Here is a 20359-nt window from a genome sequence, read left to right on the forward strand (position 1 = left end):
GGCCTGAACTCTGGGTGTTCAGTTTAATAAAAAAGAATTGCTCAAAATGTACGAAACGTGACTTCAAAGTGTTACATGTATCTGCAGTAGCAAGCAGAACTCAGGAAAGACCGTTTTATGCCCTTGGGTGCTCATACATGAGTGGCCTGTGGGTATGTAGTTTTCCTGAACCTGCCATACTTGGATCATTTGTTAAACATGTGGCAGTTTTCAGCTTCAAATTTGGCTGGTTTGAGTGCTTCATCTGGTTGTATCAAACCTTTTAGATGGGTACCTGATAGGCATGATGCTGGGATAGATATGTGAAACTGGGAAAGAGGTTGTTTTAAACATACTTCATATTGTATGATGGAGAGTCGTTACATTCATGAAAAAGAGCAACATGAAGTTAATTGAAGAAATGTCTGCCTTGGTATGCAAACTATTACAAAAAACAGTTAGTCAGAGTCTCTCTATCCCTCTCTCTGACAGACTGTCTCTGATTGGGAGAAGTGATATCCAGTGAAGGTGATAGGCTGGCAACTTAACAATCTTGTATGTATCTACAGTATGTCTGAATATGTCACAATATGCAACTGTCCTGCCTTCCCCTAGGCTACTATTCTCCTTTCCCACCCATCAAGGAGAAGAATATAGCAAGCAACGTATCAAATAATAGTACCACTATCAGACAATCATTACAGATATTGTGCCATTAAGCAATATTTTATTTATTTTTCATTTCAAAATCAAATACAATTTTATTTGTCACATGCTTCGTAAACAACAGGTGTAGGCTAACAGTGAAATGCTTACTTATGGGTCCTTCCCAACAATGCAGAGAGAGAAAATAGAGAAACAGACCTTTTTTTATTAAATGTCTTTATTTTTTATATAACCTTTATTTAACTAGGCAAGTCATTTAAGAACAAATTCGTATTTACAATGCCGGCTTACACATAAAAATGCAATAACACATAATAATAACATTTATAATAAATACACAATGAGTAACAATAACCTGGCTATATACACGGGGTACCAGTACCGAGTCGATGTGTAGGGGTACGAAGTAATTGAGGTTGATATGTGTGGAATAAAGTGACTAGGATAGATAATAAACAGTAGTAACAGCGTATGTAATGAGTCAAAAAAGTTAGTGCAAAAAGCGTCAATGCAGAAAGTCCGGGTAGCTGTTTGGTTAACTATTTAGCAGTCTTATGATTTGGGGTTAGAAGCTGTTCAGGGTCTTGTTGGTTCCAGATTTGGTGCATCGGTACCGCTTGCCATGCGGTAGCAGAGAGAACAGTCTGTGACTTGGGTGGCTGGAGTCTTTAACAATTTTTATGCCCTTTCTCTGACCATGCCTAGCAGAGTGGTCCTGGTTGGCAGGGAGTACGGCCCCAGTGACGTACTGGGCCGTACCCACTGTCCTCTGTAGTGCCTTGTGGTCGGATGCCAAGCAGTTGTCATACCAAGTGGTGATGCAGCCAATCAAGATTCTGTCAATTAGATTCTGTATTAACTTTTTGAGTATCTGAGGCCCCATGACAGATCTTTTCAGCCTCCTGAGGGGGAAGAAGCGTTGTCATGCCCTCTTCACGATTGTGTTGGTGTGTGGACCATGATAGATCCTCAGTGATGTGAACACTGAGGAACTTGAAGTTGTCCAACCCGCTCCAATACAACCCCCGAAACAGGTCTTCTATATGACTCAATTGAGAAATGAAACTCCTTTGAGAAAAGCACATACTGTCTGTGCAGCTTCTACAGATGAGAACATTACAGTTTGAATATTACACTAGTGATGTTCACTGTCAATGGTGTATCTCAGATTAAGTCAAGAATGCAAACCATTCATAGATGTCATAATATTTAGAGAGCATTTGTCAAAACAATGTGATGAATACATTTCTGTGATACAATAAAAGAAACACAAAGTCTTGAAAGTTAACATTCAGTTTATTGTGTGTGGGGAAACTTCACTTTTTGCTGATAAGTGTTGCTGAAGCTTATTTTAGTCCCTACCTCACCACTTGGTGGCAGGGTAGAGAAGTGTGGTTACAGCAGTACAGTAGCTTGTTGAACATTTGTACCAACAGAGGGTACTATAACACAGCCATTTCAATTCAGATTTGAAATACAGTTTATATCAATTATCCTGAGAAAGTAACTTGGTTGAGATGTCAATAAAGCACAGTTTAGTTGATGCTGATAATCTCAAACTGTATCATAGGTCATTTTAGGTTTATTTACGAAGATTGTTATAATGACTAAACACAGACAAGTTAAAGGCTTTTATTTTCAAAACAAAGAAATAGAAAAAAAACTATACATATCTTTTTAGAACTGAGATATATATATATATATAAAAAAAGGCAACAAGACAATTGAGGTTCACATTGACAATGATCTGAATGAATAAGTGGATAGTGCTCATCCACTGGTGGCTAATTCAAACGGATAGTGCTGGGGGTATTCATGGATGACTTTCAGGGCTTCATTGTACAGCTCCAGGTCTGAAAAAATAATAATATTATATGCAAAAACATAGATCTGTAAAAAAACTAAGAGATGTCAAACCAGCTAAACAGTCTTTGGCAAGTTAAAAAGTACACTCAGCAATATCATCACGCCATGGGGCAACATCACCAACAAGAATTCAAATAAGACTACCACTACTGTTTCTCCCAAATCTGTGCTCTCCCTTGAGGTATGCTGCGCTGCTCACATTGGCAAGAGAGCATATTTTTTAGATTTTGTTGCAGGAAGTCACTCTGCTGTGTGTAATGGTGTAATTTTGCAGAGTGTACCTTTGAGAACACATTCCCTTTTCCACAGGAGAGATGACATACTTACCAAAAGGAATGCCTTGGTCTTCTCTGAGCATGTTGTATGCAGAGGCCATTATTGCCCCTTTGTTGGACACTACACCAACCACCTCCACCACCCCACTCAGCTCCTCATCAAGCTGGGAAAGAGAAACAATGTTACATCAGGCAATGCACTAATAGCCATATGCCTTTGAAATTCAAGTACAATGTTCACTTTCAGTTTTGTGATGTCATGTTGTCATTGTCAGATCGTTTCATTCCTAATTCCTAGAAGATAGCTACTGTTCAACCAGTCTACTGTAGTTAGTTGGTTACGTCTTGCAACTGTACTCACGGGTTCATTAAGTTCCACTGATGCAGACTTCCCTTCTCCATCCGAAAGAGTGAATGATTTTCCTGTTGGATGGACCTGTCATATACGACAAAACAATGAATTGCGATTTAGTCATGCTAATTAGCTAGTTAGTTATAAAAGTAGCAAATTTCATTGCCATTTCTGGCTGTGTACCACCACGACCCTTTCGTCAAGACTGCCATCCAATTTCTAGTGCTGAACTAATGTTAGGCCCAATAAAAACACTAACATATTACCTTCTCAACACGTCCAACGAAGCAAATCGGCCTGCTGATATATTGAGACAGCATAGAATTGTTTATTCTGGGTTTTGGTGACTCAAAAACGGCCATTTCGATAGATTTTGCAGAACACAACTTGAAATTCTAGCTACGATTGAGCAAAACAAGCAGGCGATAACGCGGGAAATACTTTGTTACGACGACGTTTCCTCGTTGTTCTATGCTACATTCTTTCCCCGGACAGAAGCTTATGTTAACTATCGTTCCTCATATTAATTTTTAAATGTCACATGAACGGATAATTTCATATAAATAAAACTTCAATCTTTTAAAGTGGAGTCTAATAAATAAACACCAGATTCAAAGCGACAGATTGCGGTACAATCATTATAAAACTGATTAGAATAAAATTGTTCTCGACATTGTTTCTAAACGGACCATTTACAGAAAAGGAATGACCGGAAACAGATAAGACAACAGCAACAACACACTGGTCAATGGCTAACTCCACGAAAATGCATAGATAATCTAACAACAACAAAAGCGTATGTTACTTTACTCGACTTTTTAACGAAAAGAAAGACTGGTAGGGTAAGTAATTTGCTTTGGTTTGACGAAAACCTAGCTAACTAGACACTAAAGAACATTTAGCTAGTAGAGCATACGTGACATTTGATACTTCGGAAGTTAATAGAAATCTAACTGAAAGTCACTTTCACTTGTATTCAGTTATGATATTGCGATCTGTGATCAACTTTCAGGCATACTCCTAGGTTCTACATACCAAAAGGTAAACACAACATGCTTTCTTTATGCATTTTCTCATTCCAACTGCCGTGATGATGTTGCCGTAAGCTTGCTAACGTTTGTTTTTCTCGCCTTTGCAGACCCAGTAAGGAGTCAGTATGTTCAGTTTTTTTGGGAATCGTAATAAAGACTCTTCCAAGAAGTCATCGTCAGAGGGTGGTACAGATGGGTTCGTGATAATAGGTGAGAAACAAATAATCAAACGTCAACCTGCTGGCTTTGTAAGAGTCAGAAATGTGTATTTGCTTGATACTCAAAGTCTAGGTGTTCAACAAAACTTTGACGTTTCAGGTCGTCCTATTGCTCAGTAGACGCCGCTCAGTTCTGAAACTAACAAGTTGGGCAGAACACACACACATAAAGTAATTCTGTGATTTGTTATTGAATCCATGAAATGTGTGGATTCCACAATCTACTGGTTGTACCAATCTTATTTAACAATTAAATGACCAGGCCTCTCCTGGTTGCCTATTGATATCACCCAGAACAATGTTGTGGGGGTTGTGTGTCAGAGTTGCACACAATGACATGTCCAGTGCTACTGTATTATAAAATTGAATTTTAAATGTTTCAAAGCACTGTACACATTCAGTCAATAACATCGGTCTATATTTTTAAGTTTATCTTGTTATTTTTTAAATTTCGATTAATCATTTTTGTCAACAAGACTAAATCCTGAACCTCTACTTTGTATCACTAGTAAATAATATAAGCTTAAAAAGTCCACATGTAGTTTTAAGTTTGTCACCAACTTTGAATAATGTCTTTCACCACTTCCTTGAGGCTGAAATGAACCTGAAATTAAAATAATGAGTTGCGCAAAAAGTAAGTTTCCTCGTGCTCATGGGCGTGGTAATAAGTCATAACAACAAATTAGCATATGTTTATCGTTAAGTTCAAAACGATAATATAGGATTGCTACTTGCTTTATGAAGATAAATCCTGCCAATTTTAAAGGTACCCAAGGAGGAAACAACCTCTTTGGGTACCTTTCAAAATAATAAAAATGTTATTGTTAGTCAGGAATCTCCCTCCTCCCTCTTTCCTCTACCAGGAAAGTGCAGTATAATTGGCTCTTTAACCCGTGGCTTTGATTGGGAGCACTGCTGGTGGATCTGGATTCAAATAGTACTCAAAAACAATTTCAAATACTTTAGCTGGGCTTGATTGCGCTTGCCTGGCACTATGGAACCAATAAAGTAGTCGCAAAAGTGCAAACGCTGTCCATCTGGCACTCCAGACAGGCTAAAACTAACACCAAAAGTAGTTAAAGTGATTTCAAATAGTATTTGAACCCAGGTATGGCTTTTGGTGAAGCAGTAGACACAGATGGTCAGGAGTTGTATGTTTCTCTTGGCAGACAAAAGAGAGCCAGTCTCAGAGCCAGCGTTTCTTCCTAGACAAAGGAGAAAGAGTCTGACTGAGATCACAGATGTTTTAGTGTAAACCCAATGACTGTGCTCTGTTTAATCACATTCTCTGATTTAAAGATGCCAATGATGAGAGAGAGTGTGTGTGTGTGTGTGTGTGTGTGTGTGTGTGTGTGTGTGTGTGTGTGTGTGTGTGTGTGTGTTTCGTAAGGGAGGGATCAGTCAGATAGCTGATAAAACCAGGGAGTTTAAAAGGCAAATCACCAAAACTGAATTCATAGATTTACTCTGGGTGTAATCAATGTTGATAGGAGTTGTTACAGAGAGCAAATCCAACAATGGAGGACTATGCTTCAGGCAAAGTTGGGGTAGTGGCTTTCAATATAGGTACAGTTAGGTTAGTTTGTCCCGTTGCATTGAATGAATATTCAAAGATAATTTTCTGTGAGGAAAAAAAAGAAAAAGATTTTAAAATAGTTTTTACTGTATCAAATGTAAAGTGTAGTTACTTGTTTCCCTGAAATCTGCCACTACATTTGCCATCTGCACCACAGCCTTTTTCCACTTTTCGAGAATTCCTGGTACTGATGGCTCCAGACCAAAGGGAGCAGATGTTCTTACAAAGCTGATCTGTGGGGCTCAGTCTGTGTCCATATGTTAGGGGGCATATCATGTGCCACTCCACTACCCTTTCACTTCCCCAGCCAGCGGCCTGCCGGTTGGGTATGTTCAGGCCAGGGCTGGGCTGTGGGAGAGAGCCAGCGGAAAATCCCAGTGGGCAGGGAACTGGGTGGCTGGCAGGCTGATCTTCTGTGGCCCTTCTCGCCTCCATCCACGTGTAGTTATTCAGACCAAGATAAATCCTCTTGGGGAAGGAGCAAGGCAGTGCAGTGAAAAAAGTAATATTTTCAATTTTCTTAATGATATTTCAACACTATAAGATCGAAATAACACTCTGAAATTGTGAAAATGATAATTCCCTTTTAGTGAAAGAGTTTTTTTTTGTATGTAAAAATATACACATTTGTGTCAACACACCCACATGATCAGACTGAGCATTTCAATGGCAAAATGAAAATAAATTATAAAAATAGGCAACTTTTTGGGGGGGGGGGTGAGGTTATTTTCATTAAATAAACACACAGTAATTATATTAGACACACAGTGACGATTTAAAAATAACATTTATAAAGACTGCATGGGGGCTTTAAGGGAAAACAATCTGCAGAGTCCACCCCTGATGCTAGATGGAGGGATGGCTCACATTTGTCGGGGTCATGGAGTCGAATCTCATTCTACCTCCAAAGATTAGCTAATTAGCTATTACCATAACGTCCTTTGACAAGGTTTGTATCCTACATCAGGCAAATCTCTCCCCAGTCTAAGCTGTTAATTTGTAACACCTAATATTTTCTCCTCCATTCCGTCAGATGGAATCCAATAACAAAGGATTTGTTTTATTACCTCTGAAGTCATGAAGTCATCTCTGTGATCCAAGTCTAGGGCCTTCAGTCCCTCAAAGTGTGTGTGTGTGTGTGCGCACCTGCATGCAGCTGACCCTCTTGAGTGGTGCTGGTTGACTGCTGAAGTCATGAGCAGCTGCCTGTGCCTTCTGGGAGCCCATCTCCCAGAAGACAGACAATAGCCTCACTTGTATTTGGATGGCTGTCAGTGTCTACAAGGAGTCTTTTTCACTAACATCGTGTTCAAAGGCCTACACCCCCACACCACATTCATTTTAACATTTGTCCTCAGATGTTGCTTTTCCTTGTCTGAAGTCTTTATTTATTTAGCCAGGATAGTGGTCCACTCAGTAACAATTGACACTTTTTTCCAGGGAGTCCTAAAGTCGTTGCAGGTAATGCAAGGATGGGTGTGCATGCGGACATCATGCATGTGAGTTCATAAGTGTTTTAGTAATTGGTCACTGGTCATTAACAGAAGATTGTGAAAATAAATGTGAGGCTACTAACAGTGTCCAGCATTACTAGAGCTGGTTTATTCTGCACTGGCAAAGATGTTTACGAGAAGCCTGCTAGCCTGACAAGCTGCATGTCATTGACCATGTCCACGCTCTGAGCAGGTCACACAACTCCAGCACGAATCATGACATAACGTGATGTCATTGACCATGTCCACGCTCTGAGCAGGTCACACAACTCCAGCACGAATCATGACATAACGTGATGTCATTGACCATGTCCACGCTCTGAGCAGGTCACACAACTCCAGCACGAATCATGACATAACGTGATGTCATTGACCATGTCCACGCTCTGAGCAGGTCACACAACTCCAGCACGAATCATGACATAACGTGATGTCATTGACCATGTCCACGCTCTGAGCAGGTCACACAACTCCAGCACGAATCATGACATAACGTGATGTCATTGACCATGTCCACGCTCTGAGCAGGTCACACAACTCCAGCACGAATCATGACATAACGTGATGTCATTGACAAGATCCACACTGCACAGAGCAGGTCGATGCAGAATGTAATGTGCTCCTTTTCATTCCTCTTCACTTGATCAGCACATGATCCAAGCCAGAACCTTAGGTCTCTCTCCTGAACTGACACTGTTCAGACAAGATTTGATTTTAATGTTTAAAATATACACTGCTCAAAAAAATAAAGGGAACACTTAAACAACACAATGTAACTCCAAGTCAATCACACTTCTGTGAAATCAAACTGTCCACTTAGGAAGCAACACTGATTGACAATAAATTTCACATGCTGTTGTGCAAATGGAATAGACAACAGGTGGAAATTATAGGCAATTAGCAAGACACCCCCAATAAAGGAGTGGTTCTGCAGGTGCTGACCACAGACCACTTCTCAGTTCCTATGCTTCCTGGCTGATGTTTTGGTCACTTTTGAATGCTGGCGGTGCTTTCACTCTAGTGGTAGCATGAGACGGAGTCTACAACCCACACAAGTGGCTCAGGTAGTGCAGCTCATCCAGGATGGCACATCAATGCGAGCTGTGGCAAGAAGGTTTGCTGTGTCTGTCAGCGTAGTGTCCAGAGCATGGAGCCACTACCAGGAGACAGGCCAGCACATCAGGAGGCCGTAGGAGGGCAACAACCCAGCAGCAGGACCGCTACCTCCGCCTTTGTGCAAGGAGGACCAGGAGGAGCACTGCCAGAGCCCTGCAAAATGACCTCCAGCAGGCCACAAATGTGCATGTGTCTGCTCAAACGGTCAGAAACAGACTCCATGAGGGTGGTATGAGGGCCCGACGTCCACAGGTGGGGGTTGTGCTTACAGCCCAACACCGTGCAGGACGTTTGGCATTTGCCAGAGAACACCAAGATTGGCAAATTCGCCACTGGCGCCCTGTGCTCTTCACAGATGAAAGCAGGTCCACACTGAGCACATGTGACAGACGTGACAGAGTCTGGAGACGCCGTGGAGAACGTTCTGCTGCCTGCAACATCCTCCAGCATGACCGGTTTGGCGGTGGGTCAGTCATGGTGTGGGGTGGCATTTTTTGGGGGGGCCGCACAGCCCTCCATGTGCTCGCCAGAGGTAGCCTGACTGCCATTAGTTACCGAGATGAGATCCTCAGACCCCTTGTGAGACCATATGCTGGTGCGGTTGGCCCTGGGTTCCTCCTAATGCAAGACAATGCTAGACCTCATGTGGCTGGAGTGTGTCAGCAGTTCCTGCAAGAGGAAGGCATTGATGCTATGGACTGGCCCGCCCGTTCCCCAGACCTGAATCCAATTGAGCACATCTGGGACATCATGTCTCGATCCATCCACCAACGCCACGTTGCACCACAGACTGTCCAGGAGTTGGCGGATGCTTTAGTCCAGGTCTGGGAGGAGATCCCTCAGGAGACCATCCGCCACCTCATCAGGAGCATGCACAGGCGTTGTAGGGAGGTCATACAGGCACGTGGAGGCCACACACACTACTGGGCCTCATTTTGACTTGTTTTAAGGACATTACATCAAAGTTGGGTCAGCCTGTAGTGTGGTTTTCCACTTTAATTTTGAGTGTGACTCCAAATCCAGACCTCCATGGGTTGATAAATTTGATTTCCATTGATCATTTTTGTGTGATTTTGTTGTCAGCACATTCAACTATGTAAAGAAAAAAGTATTTAATAAGAATATTTCATTCATTCAGATCTAGGATGTGTTATTTTAGTGTTCCCTTTATTTCTTTGAGCAGTGTATATACACACACTACCGTTCAAAAGTTTGTGGTCACTTAGAAATGTCCTTGTTTTCCATGAAAACATACATGAAATGAGTTGCAAAATTAATAGGAAATATAGTCGACGTTGACAAGGTTATAAATAATTATTTATATTTGAAATAATAATTGTGTCCTTCAAACTTTGCTTTTGTTAAAGAATCATCCATTTGCAGCAATTACAGCATTGCAGACCTTTGGCATTCTAGTTGTCAATTTGTTGAGGTAATCTGAAGAGATTCTCCCCATGCTTCCTGAAGCGCCTCCCACAAGTTGGATTGGCTTGATGGGCACTTCTTACTTACCATACGGTCAAGCTGCTCCCACAACAGCTCAATAGGGTTGAGATCCGGTGACTGTGCTAGCCACTCCATTATAGACAGAATACCAGCTGACTGCTTCTTCCCTAAATAGTTCTTGAATAGTTTGGAGCTGTGCTTTGGGTCATTGTCCTGTTGTAGGAGGAAATTGTCTCCAATTAAGCGCCGTCCACAGGGTATGGCATGGCATTGCAAAATGGAGTGATAGCCTTCCTTCTTCAAGATCCATTTTACCCTGTACAAATCTCCCACTTTACCACCAGCAAAGCACCTCCAGACCATCACTTTGCCTCAAACATGCTTGACAGATGGCGTCAAGTACCCCTCCATGTTCTTCTTTGTGATCCGTACACCTCAAACTTAGATTCGTCTGTACATAACACTTTTTTCCAATCTTCCTTTGTCCAGTGTCTGTGTTTTGCCCATCTTAATCTTTTCTTTTTATTGGCCAGTCTGAGATGGCTTTTTCTTTGCAACTCTGCCTAGAAGGCCAGCATCCCGGAGTCGCCTCTTCACTGTTGACATTGAGACTGGTGTTTTGCAGGTACTATTTAATGAAGCTGCCAATTGAGGACTTGTGAGGCATCTGTTTCTCAAACTAGACACTCTAATATACTTGTCCTCTTGCTCAGTTGTGCACCGGGGCCCTCCCACTCCTCTTTCTATTCTGGTTAGGGCCAGTTTGCTCTGTTCTGTGAAGGGAGTAGTACACAGTGTTGTACAAGTATCTTCAGTTTCTTGTCTATTTCTCGCATGGAATAGCCTTCATTTCTCAGAACAAGAATAGACTGACGAGTTTCAGAAGAAAGTCCTTTGTTTCTGGCCAATTTGATCCTGTAATCGAACCCACAAATGCTGATGCTCCAGATACTCAACTAGTCTAAAGAAGGCCAGTTTTATTGCTTCTTTAATCTGGACAACAGTTTTCAGCTGTGCTAACATAATTGCAAAAGGGTTTCCTAATGATCAATTATTCTTTTAAAATTGTAAACTTGGATTAGCTAACACGATGTGCCATTGGAACATAGGAGTGATGGTTGCTGATAATGGGCCTCTGTACGCCTATGTAGATATTCCATAAAAAAATCTGCTGTTTCCAGCTGTATACACTGTATTTCTGATCAATTTGATGTTATTTTAATGGACAATCAAAGGTGCTTTTCTTTAAAAAACAAGGACATTTCTAAGTGACTCCAAACTTTTGAACAGTAGTGTACACATGTTTGCCAGTCCAGGTTCACGTACAGTTATCCAAACACACAGTCTTTCCACGATGTTGAATGTGAAAACATGCAGCCTTACTATAATGTGAAGTCAAGTACAACTGACCTGACCTGTCCTCTGTATCATCAAGCAGAGGTGTGTGTGTGTGTGTGTTTTCTTGCTTTTGCCTCGCTATCCCTCTCCTGAAGGATTTAGTGAATGGGAGGGATAAACTCCTGCATGCTATTGAGCAGATGACGGATGCATGCTCTGTGTGTTACTGACTGAGAGAGAACGGGAAGGCGGGGCCTCTAACTGACTGAGCCCAGAAACAAGGCCATGCATGTACAATGCTGACGACACATAACGAGGAGAACATAGGCTAGGCTTACTTTACATGGCATTATTTAGATGCCCCTGTTGTTCTAGAGGACTTGCTCTGGAGGTGAACAATACCTACCATGCCAAGAATTCCTTCACAGATGTGGATGGAAATGTGGGCTAAATCTTGTGATGAAATTGTGGGAATTATTGTAATTTACTTTTGTACCTGTAGGACTAAAGGGGGAAAATTAAAGCTTTAAATACAAGGCATAGAATGAATTAATATTGCATACTTATATGCCTCAAACATTGATGGAAATATGAATATGATAATGGCAAAGTAAGACAATAGACAAAATATTTTTATTTAAACAGATTTTAAAGCTGCAATATGTTAAACTTTTTGGGCGACCTGACAAAATTCACATTCACAATGTAAGTTATAGATCTGTCATTTTCATTGAAAGCAAGTCTAAGAAACTGTAGATCTGTTCTATGTGCAGTATTTCTGTGCTTCCATTTTTAAGTTCAGTTTTTGTGTCTTTTACATTAGGTTTTGTACACAAGCTTCAAACCGCTAAAAGAAAATACAATATTTTTGGTTATGGAAAATATATTTCACAGTGGTTTAGGTGGTACAATTATTCTCTACACTATAGTGCTTGTTTTGTCAAAAACTGAAATTAAGTGAACCATTCGAATTTTAGCTACCAGAAAATGATTTCTGCATAATGCTTTTTTTAAAAATAATCTGAATTTGAGGTTACTGAAGCTGAGAAACATTGTACTACTAGACCAGAGTAAGCTGATAGGTCCCATATTGATCCTGTGCAGAGTAACGCAACCTCTGTTTTATCATGGGGCTCTGGGCCTCCGTTCCCTTTCATGGAGATCATTTACCCTCTATAGAGACAGACATTGGGTGACTGGAGACACTGAGCTCAGATCAAAGGAATCTGTTGAGATCAGGGAGGATGACTTCATGCTGCAGAAAGAGTTCAGTCCCACAGGACAGGGGGAGTGGAGATGGCAATGGTTACAGAGGAGAAGAAAGAGGGAGCGAGAAGAGGAGACGACAATGTGCAGTTAGTAACTAGACTAATTAAGGCCCAGTAGTTCTCCCCCCAGATGACATGATGCAAGAGGAATTGGGTTGGGAACACAGGCTAGGTTACACCAGAGAGAGGAATGGGGTTGGGAACACAGGCTAGGTTACACCAGAGAGAGGAATGGGGCTGGGAACACAGGCTAGGTTACACCAGAGAGAGGAATGGGGTTGGGAACACAGGCTAGGTTACACCAGAGAGAGGAATGGGGTTGGGAACACAGGCTAGCTTACACCAGAGAGAGGAATGGGGTTGGGAACACAGGCTAGGTTACACCAGAGAGAGGAATTGGGTTGGGAACACAGGCTAGGTTACACCAGAGAGAGGAATGGGGCTGGGAACACAGGCTAGGTTATACCAGAGAGAGAGGAATGGGGTTGGGAACACAGGCTAGGTTACACCAGAGAGGGGAATGGGGCTGGGAACACAGGCTACACCAGAGAGAGGAATGGGGTTGGGAACACAGGCTAGATTACACCAGAGAGAGCTGCAGGCATGCTCTGGTCGACATAGTGCTCTGTGGAACAGTATTACTGTGTTACTAACTTTGTTAATGCTGTGTAATCCATTAATGTGATCAGAATGCCACTCCACTCGTTAAACCACATCTAATCACACACTTGACCTGCTTTTCCCGAAGAAGGAAAAAATACACCAAAGAGGCTAATGACTTCTGTTATGAAGACCACAGGGCAAGTAGGCCATTGTAGATGGGGCTAGTCGTGGGTCTCGTGCACATGTATGTTGATGAAGAATCCAGGCCTAGGCCCATGGTGTATAATGACAGAATATCTTTCTTTTTTTTTCCTCTCCAGGAGAAACTCTGGACGAGCAGAGGAAGAAGATCCAGACCGCGAACGTCGGCAAGCCATCATGTAACGTTATTGTGCAACCATCAAAGGTGATTGTCTTTTATAACCAGAGGGCAGCGCTATGCAGAACATGCAGTATAACACTCTTTATGGGCTCTGGTCTAAACTAGAACACTATGTAGGAGAAAGGCAGATGGAGTGTCATTTAGGACCCAACCTGGGTGATGTTACTCAAAACTGCCAAGTGGTTCGTTTCGCAAATGCTGTCCTCAGTACCAGGAAACACAACTGTTGTAGACTTAAACAGACAGCAGTGAGACTTACTGACGGTCTCATCCTGCCTTCATATAGTCTGCCTACAGTCTGCTGCTGCTGTGTTGGCGACAGATGCTGAGTGGCATGGGTGTGATCTTACACACACACACACACACACACACACACACACACACACACACACACACACACACACACACACACACACACACACACACACACACACACACACACAGAGAGACTTGAGGACCATCACATGCCACTACCATTCAGCACGCTCCATGCCTGCTACACTGGGTCTGGACTGAAGTCTGGACATATGGTGGCTGTAGAAAAGCTCCTTTGTGTTGCTGCTAGTTCTCTGTTTGATCTGGTTGGTCCTGCTAGTCCTTAAAGTCGCCTGTGGTGATTATTATGGGTTTAATCAAGGCCAATATGTCAATGGCAGCTGTGTGGTGTGTGTGTGTGTGTGTGTGTGTGTGTGTGTGTGTGTGTGTGTGTGTGTGTGTGTGTGTGTGTGTGTGTGTGTGTGTGTGTGTGTGTGTGTTGAAGCGTAAGCTGCATATGGTGACATGGCACTGCAGCTCTGCTCCCATTCAATGAGTGTTATCTACAGTGCTTTGCCCCCATGTTGCGCACCCTTCACCTACATGATGTACAAACTCCTACCTACACCCATATAAACCTGTCCTGCTTCACACACTCACCTGTGTTATGGGCAATATATGAAAAATAAGGAGGGCCGGATGGCAGGACCACTACCTACAGTGTTCTGTATTGGTTATTACACAGGTAATTAGTGGTTAAGATGCAACGGTACTTTATCTGTGAAGTTCTAGAAGTCATGAAAAAGGAAAGAACCACACACTGCTTGCTGATCATGCTCCCAGGTGAGTCCTCGGCACCACCGTGTTTGAGAGAACAAACACTCAGACTCTTTTAAGGATGTTTCCGTGGTTATGTCCCAACCGAATGCTCTCTTAATTGAAGAGGAATAAGCCATTTCCTGTAACATCTTCTCTGCATTTAAGCTTTTATTCCAAGGCCCGAAGCACTGCTTAAGCCTCCAATCTAGCACTTTATGTGTACACCAAATCCTTTGGAATCAAATGAGTCAATTGAAGAGTACAAATAGTAGGCCGGTTTAATATCATGGTAGACAGGCAAGAATAATTGTATTGTGTGACACTTGCTTGTGTTTAGTAGTACACTTACTGGTACGCTAGTTTAGTTGCTAAGGTTACGGTTTGGGACAGCACCCTAGTGACTTCCTCCCGTGGATTTTGCCGAGTTCTGAAACCTCATCGGCATCAATCTGTTTTCATGTTTGACAAAAGTTAGCCACGTTAAGTGTTCCTTTTTTTATTGTGTAGCCTACACTTGTTTCTAAATGCAATGTCTGAAGGTGGATATTTTCTCACCTCTTCTCCTTAGTCCTCCAGTACGACACCTACCCAGGCCCACCACTCTCCAGCCCCTGCTCCACCTTCAGTGATCGCCCCATCACCAGGGCCTATGTGGAAGCCCCCCGCGCCCATAGTGGAGGCAGCCCTGTCTCTCCCAGACCTACTAGGAGATGTCCCATTCACCTTGGCCCCCCATGTTTTGGCCATGCAGACAGGGGGTCCTGGGTTCCCCCTCTTCTCTGAGATGCTGATGTCCCCCCAAGACATCAATCACAACCTGGCCTCCTTCACCTACGACTTCACTCTGGAGAACTCTGTGCTCTGTGACCATTGACCTGTAGATTGTCTACTTGCTGACTATGACCGCTGGCCTTTTGATCTGTCAACCTCCCCTCCAATACCAGCCCTATGTCAACCCTGGGTCGTGTTCATTGGGCAGCAAACAGATGAAAACGTACTGAAACAAGGTGGGATTACCTGGGCTTGTCCAATAAGAAAGACACATGTTTGTTTTCCTTTCCAAAGTTTTAGCTACGTTTGCCCTACTGAACACAACCTTGGACTGTCTTGGCTCGTTACCATTCAGGTTTAGTTTCAGTTCTATAGGCTCTGTCTGAGAATGGTAGTACTATAATTAATGGTAAACCTGGCTATGGTGATGATCAGAGTTAGAAAACAGGTGTGAGTCAGGTGGGGTCAAAACTGCACCTGCCGGCAGTGATGTATGTTACACACAGTATGTAGGTAGATGGGTACGCAGAGTTCTACCATTAAGATTGTAGACTACTAGTTCAAGGCGAATCACTTTCTGATGTGCATGTGATAGTAGTGCAGGTTCACTGTTTTAAGAACTGTGTGTATCAGAAGAGAGCTAGCTTCAAGTCTGATAGGCATGCTTCATCATAACTTTGTGTTTCATTTGAACAGTGTCTGGGTCTGTAGATTCACCTGTTGCTGCTGTTAGTTTAGAAGTCACTGATTGACCTTTGGGTTTGCACTAATGTACGTATGAGACAGATTTCAGATCGTTTTCAAATCTTATAAAGGAAATTACACGTATTATTCTTTATCTGGTTACTATTTTTTTTTCTCTGCTGTCCTCACTTTTGCCAATGAAGTTATGAACTCTTTAACAAGACATTTGAAAAAAACATTTGTGTAGCATAAGCATTTCTATTGAGGAACTATGTAGCTTTTTGATCTATTTTAAAATGTAAGGATATATATCCCCTATTTTTCAACATGTATTATCAGGACTCACTTGATATGGTGACTCTTATGTGGCCTTTCTCTTTTGATCATCATCAGCATGGCTCTAATGAACGCATCATGTGTTGCAACTTCCCAAACGCTGTATTTATTGTTATTTATTCTGAACAAACCAAGTTTCCTCCAGTCTTCATGGCACTGTTTAGATTTGACAGTGTGTCCAGGTATCCTGTCATGTATACTGTATTCATTGCACACTGGTGAACAAATTATCTTGTGAACACACATATGTTCAGTTACCTCTGACTGCTGTACAAATGTGAGAGGGCAAGAAAATACCAATTATATTTAGTTAAAATACTTTTTAGGACTATTATTTGAAGTAAACTCCTTATGAGTTAACTCCTAAGACAACCACTCAAGAACCTGAAAAGATGGCTCATAAGTTGCTGTTATTTTCAGTGCAATGTTGTGGTATTCCACATGTGAAATCATCCATAGAGGCTGCATTTACACACGCAGCCAAATTATTCTTTTTTTTGATCAGTTCTTTTGCCAATAATTGTGCAAGAAAATCTGAATTGAGCTGCATGTGTAATCACAGCCTTACTACTGCATACATTATGAAATATTTGTGATTTACCCTTTCTGGACAATCCTTTGCTGTGCATACCTGGAAACAAAGTGTATTTATAGCTGTCTGTGTTAAACGATAATGTGGATTTCCCCAGGCCTCTTCCTCTCTTTGTAATTCAATCACTGACCTAACATAGCATTTTTTTATTATTCACCGGCGTGGAAGGCTACAATTTGAGTTTGAGTAACTTAGTTTGTTTGGTTTACTTGGAAGAATTTTGGGGGTTTAGTTACGGTGTGGTTAATTTGTGGTTGTTGTGCATGTTTGCTATTAACAATACATTGTTTTCATTTATCTTGTCATTTTTAACTGAGGGGTTTTCTCTAAAGATGGTTGACCTGTAAAAGCATGAGTACTGTGTTTTTATTAGTAGTAGCTGGTATATAGGAAATACAGTGCATTCGGAAAGTATTCAGACCCCTTGACTTTTTTCACATTTTGTTACGTTACATCCTTATTCTAAAAGTAATTAAATCGTTTTTTTACCCTCAATCTACACACAATACCCCATAAAGAAAAACTGATATCACATTTACATAAGTCTTCAGACCCTTTACTCAGTACTTTGTTGAAGCACCTTTGGCGGTGATTACAGCCTCAAGTCTTCTTGGTTATGACGCTACAAGCTTGGCACACCTGTATTTGGGGAGTTTCTCCCATTCTCTGCAGATCCTCTCAAGCTCTGTCAGGTTGGATGGGGAGCATCACTGCACAGATATTTTCAGGTCTCTCCTGAGATGCTCGATCAGGTTCAAGTCTGGGCTCTGGCTGGGCCTCTCAAGGACATTCAAAGACTTGTCCCGAAGCCACTCCTGCGCTTGGCTGAGTGCTTAGGGTCGTTGTCCTGTTGGAATGTGAACCTTCGCCCCAGTCTGAGGTTCTGAGAACTCTGTGGCAGGTTTGCATGAAGGATCTCTCTGTACTTTGCTCTGTTCATTTTTCTCTCGATCCTGACTAGTCTCCCAGTCTCTCCAGCTGAAAAACATCCTCACAGCATGACGCTGCCACCACCATGCTTCACTGTAGAGATGGTTCTAGGTTTCTTACAGACTTGACACTTGGCATTCAGGCAAAAGAGTTGGTTTCATTAGACCAGAGAATCATGTTTGAGTCCTTTAGGTGCTTTTGGCAAACTCCAAGCAGGCTGTTATGTGCCTTTTTTACTGAGGCTTGGCTTCATTTTGGCCACTTTACTATAAAGGCCTGATTGGTGGAGTGCTGCAGAGATGATTGTCCTTCTGGAAGGTTCTCCCATCTCCACAGAGGAATTCTGGAGCTCTGTCAGAGTGACCATCGGGTTCTTGGTCACCTCCCTGACCAAGGCCCTTATCCCCCAATTCCTTAGTTTGGCTGGGCGGTCAGCTTTAGGAAGAGTCTTTTGGTTAATTCCAAACTTCTTCCATTTAAGAATGATGGAGGCCACTGTTCTTGGGGATTTTCAATGCTGCAGACATTTTTTGGTATCCTTCCCCAGATCTGTGCCTCAACACAATAATGTCTCGGAGTTCTACAGACCATTCCTTCGACCTCATGGCTTGGTTTTTGCTCTGACATGCACTGTCAACTGTGGGACCTTATAGACAGGTGTGTGCCTTTCCAAATCATGTCGAATGAATTTAATTTACCACAGTTGGACTCCAATCAAGTTGTAGAAACTGCTCAAGGATGATAAAAGGAAACAGGATGCACCAGAGCTCAATTTCAAATCTCATAGCAAAGGGTCTGAATACTTATGTAAATAAGGTATTTCTGTGTAAGTTTTTGTAAATTAGCAAAAATGTCTCAACCTGTTTGGCTTTGACATGATGGGGTATTATGTGTAGATTGATGAGGGAAAACATGCATTTAATCCATTTTAGAATAAGGCTGTAACGTAAGTAAATGTGGAAAATGTGAAGGGGTCTGAATACTTTCTGAATGCACTATATGTCAAATTGGGTTAGAGGATATGTTTTACATGCTATCTGCCCTACTTACCTGCTTCTGTTTTCATAATGCTAGTACCTGACCATCAGCCAAGTATTTGCACATTATCCTGATATCATGTACTCAGTGTTGGGGAAGCTACTTTGAAATTATAGTTTACTTCACACTGGAAGAAGTTAAGCTACCCGTAAACTATATATTTAACTAAAGTTTCTTTGAAAAGTAGTTCATTACATCCAAAGTCCTTTATCATATGTAGATCTGAAATGCCATAGACAACAATTTGCAAGAACAGATCACTCTGTAGTCAGATGTTAAACTAATATGTAATTTATCCAATTAATCACAACAACAAAATTCAAGTGAGAATTTGGACGGTCCGATGATGAAAAAGAAAGATGATTGCCTATTTCACCCATATTTTATTTTTGGAAAAGAGTAGTAGAATGTAGTTCCAGTAGTTAGCCACACCACTAAATGGCAAAAAAGTACTTAGCTACTGAAAACACTACCTTGATTTGAATTTAGTTCAATTACCACCAAGCTACTGCAAAAATGTTATTAAATCACTAGTTGAACTACATGTACAGTACTTCACTACTCCCCAACACTGCAAGTACTGTAACTTCAAATTGATATTAAGAGTTAGGGAGGATGTTACATGCAATACTACATCCGGTAAACCTCTGAACATGCAGTTGTGTGTTCTTTGAAAATGTGCCTACCTCTGAAGAAATTTGAATGCCACTTTAAAAGCAAACCATTTTACCTTGTGGTATATCTGCCAAGTTTACACCCCCTTATTCTGAATCCTGTCTTCAGCTTTACTTCCTTTTCAGTCCTTGTCCAATGCCTTTTATTTTGCTTCTGTATCCTCTTTGTGTTTTCATTGTATATGAATTTGATTGTGAATCAGCTATACATAATTTTATTTGTTTGAATGTACAAAAGCAGACTATTAAAAAATATGTAAACTGGCCACTACTATAATGATTCTTATCTTGTTGGTAGGGAAAATACATATGGTGCAAGTTTACTACTTTGTAAATCTGTAATAAATATGTTTGAACAGCAATATGTGGATTTTTAGGAAGGATCTAGATACAATAGTTGAATATTTAAACTGTGCAGTGGTTGTTTCAATATACTCAAACTTGTCAATGCCATGAAGATGACTGGTCTAAAGCCGCGTGGGGAAAAATCGATTTGATTGGTCATCCAACTCGGGAACTCTGCGTCTTTCTAGAGCTCCGACTTTCTGACTTGAAGATCACTGACGTCATGATTTGACCTCATTTTTCAGAGATCCCAGTTGTTTTTCACTCGGCATTAGGGCAACAGTGCAGTTGTCAACAGAAACCCAG

The 20359-nt window shown here is 41.6% G+C and overlaps 2 protein-coding genes across 3 annotated transcripts; one reads left to right on the forward strand and one right to left on the reverse strand.

The window, feature by feature from the left end:
• Positions 1–1922: 1922 nt before the first annotated feature.
• rpa3 (replication protein A3) lies at positions 1923–3619 on the reverse strand. The gene is made up of 4 exons (XM_055876916.1): positions 3405–3619; positions 3148–3222; positions 2839–2950; positions 1923–2498 (listed from the first exon to the last, which is right to left on the reverse strand). The coding sequence occupies exons 1-4, from the start codon at positions 3498–3500 to the stop codon at positions 2416–2418; spliced, it is 366 nt and encodes a 121-aa protein (XP_055732891.1). The 5' UTR covers positions 3501–3619; the 3' UTR covers positions 1923–2415.
• A 204-nt stretch (positions 3620–3823) lies between these two features.
• Positions 3824–20070, forward strand: LOC129820075 (UBAP1-MVB12-associated (UMA)-domain containing protein 1-like). 2 transcript variants are annotated; one of them, XM_055876915.1, is made up of 5 exons: positions 3824–3980; positions 4119–4179; positions 4277–4379; positions 13548–13633; positions 15252–20070. In XM_055876915.1, exons 3-5 carry the CDS (start codon positions 4295–4297, stop codon positions 15555–15557), a joined length of 477 nt encoding a protein of 158 aa, XP_055732890.1. In that variant the 5' UTR covers positions 3824–3980; positions 4119–4179; positions 4277–4294; the 3' UTR covers positions 15558–20070. The 2 variants fall into 2 exon arrangements, with proteins under 2 accessions (XP_055732890.1, XP_055732889.1); XM_055876914.1 differs by having other exon boundaries at positions 4151–4179.
• Positions 20071–20359: the final 289 nt, after the last annotated feature.

The sequence above is a fragment of the Salvelinus fontinalis genome, chromosome 22, assembly GCF_029448725.1.
Source record: "Salvelinus fontinalis isolate EN_2023a chromosome 22, ASM2944872v1, whole genome shotgun sequence".
In the NCBI taxonomy this organism is placed as follows: Eukaryota; Metazoa; Chordata; class Actinopteri; order Salmoniformes; family Salmonidae; genus Salvelinus; species Salvelinus fontinalis.

Bases quoted from the DNA above. Each gene is read 5' to 3' on its own strand.
- rpa3 (XM_055876916.1), bottom strand. From the start codon at position 3,500: ATGGCCGTTTTTGAGTCACCAAAACCCAGAATAAACAATTCTATGCTG. The intron at 3,223-3,404 runs GTAATATGTTAG...CGTATATGACAG, and splicing joins TCGTTGGACGTGTTGAGAAG to GTCCATCCAACAGGAAAATC. The intron at 2,951-3,147 runs GTGAGTACAGTT...TCTCTTTCCCAG, and splicing joins CAGTGGAACTTAATGAACCC to CTTGATGAGGAGCTGAGTGG.
- LOC129820075 (XM_055876915.1), top strand. From the start codon at position 4,295: ATGTTCAGTTTTTTTGGGAATCGTAATAAAGACTCTTCCAAGAAGTCA. The intron at 4,380-13,547 runs GTGAGAAACAAA...TTTCCTCTCCAG, and splicing joins AGATGGGTTCGTGATAATAG to GAGAAACTCTGGACGAGCAG. The intron at 13,634-15,251 runs GTGATTGTCTTT...TCTTCTCCTTAG, and splicing joins TTATTGTGCAACCATCAAAG to TCCTCCAGTACGACACCTAC.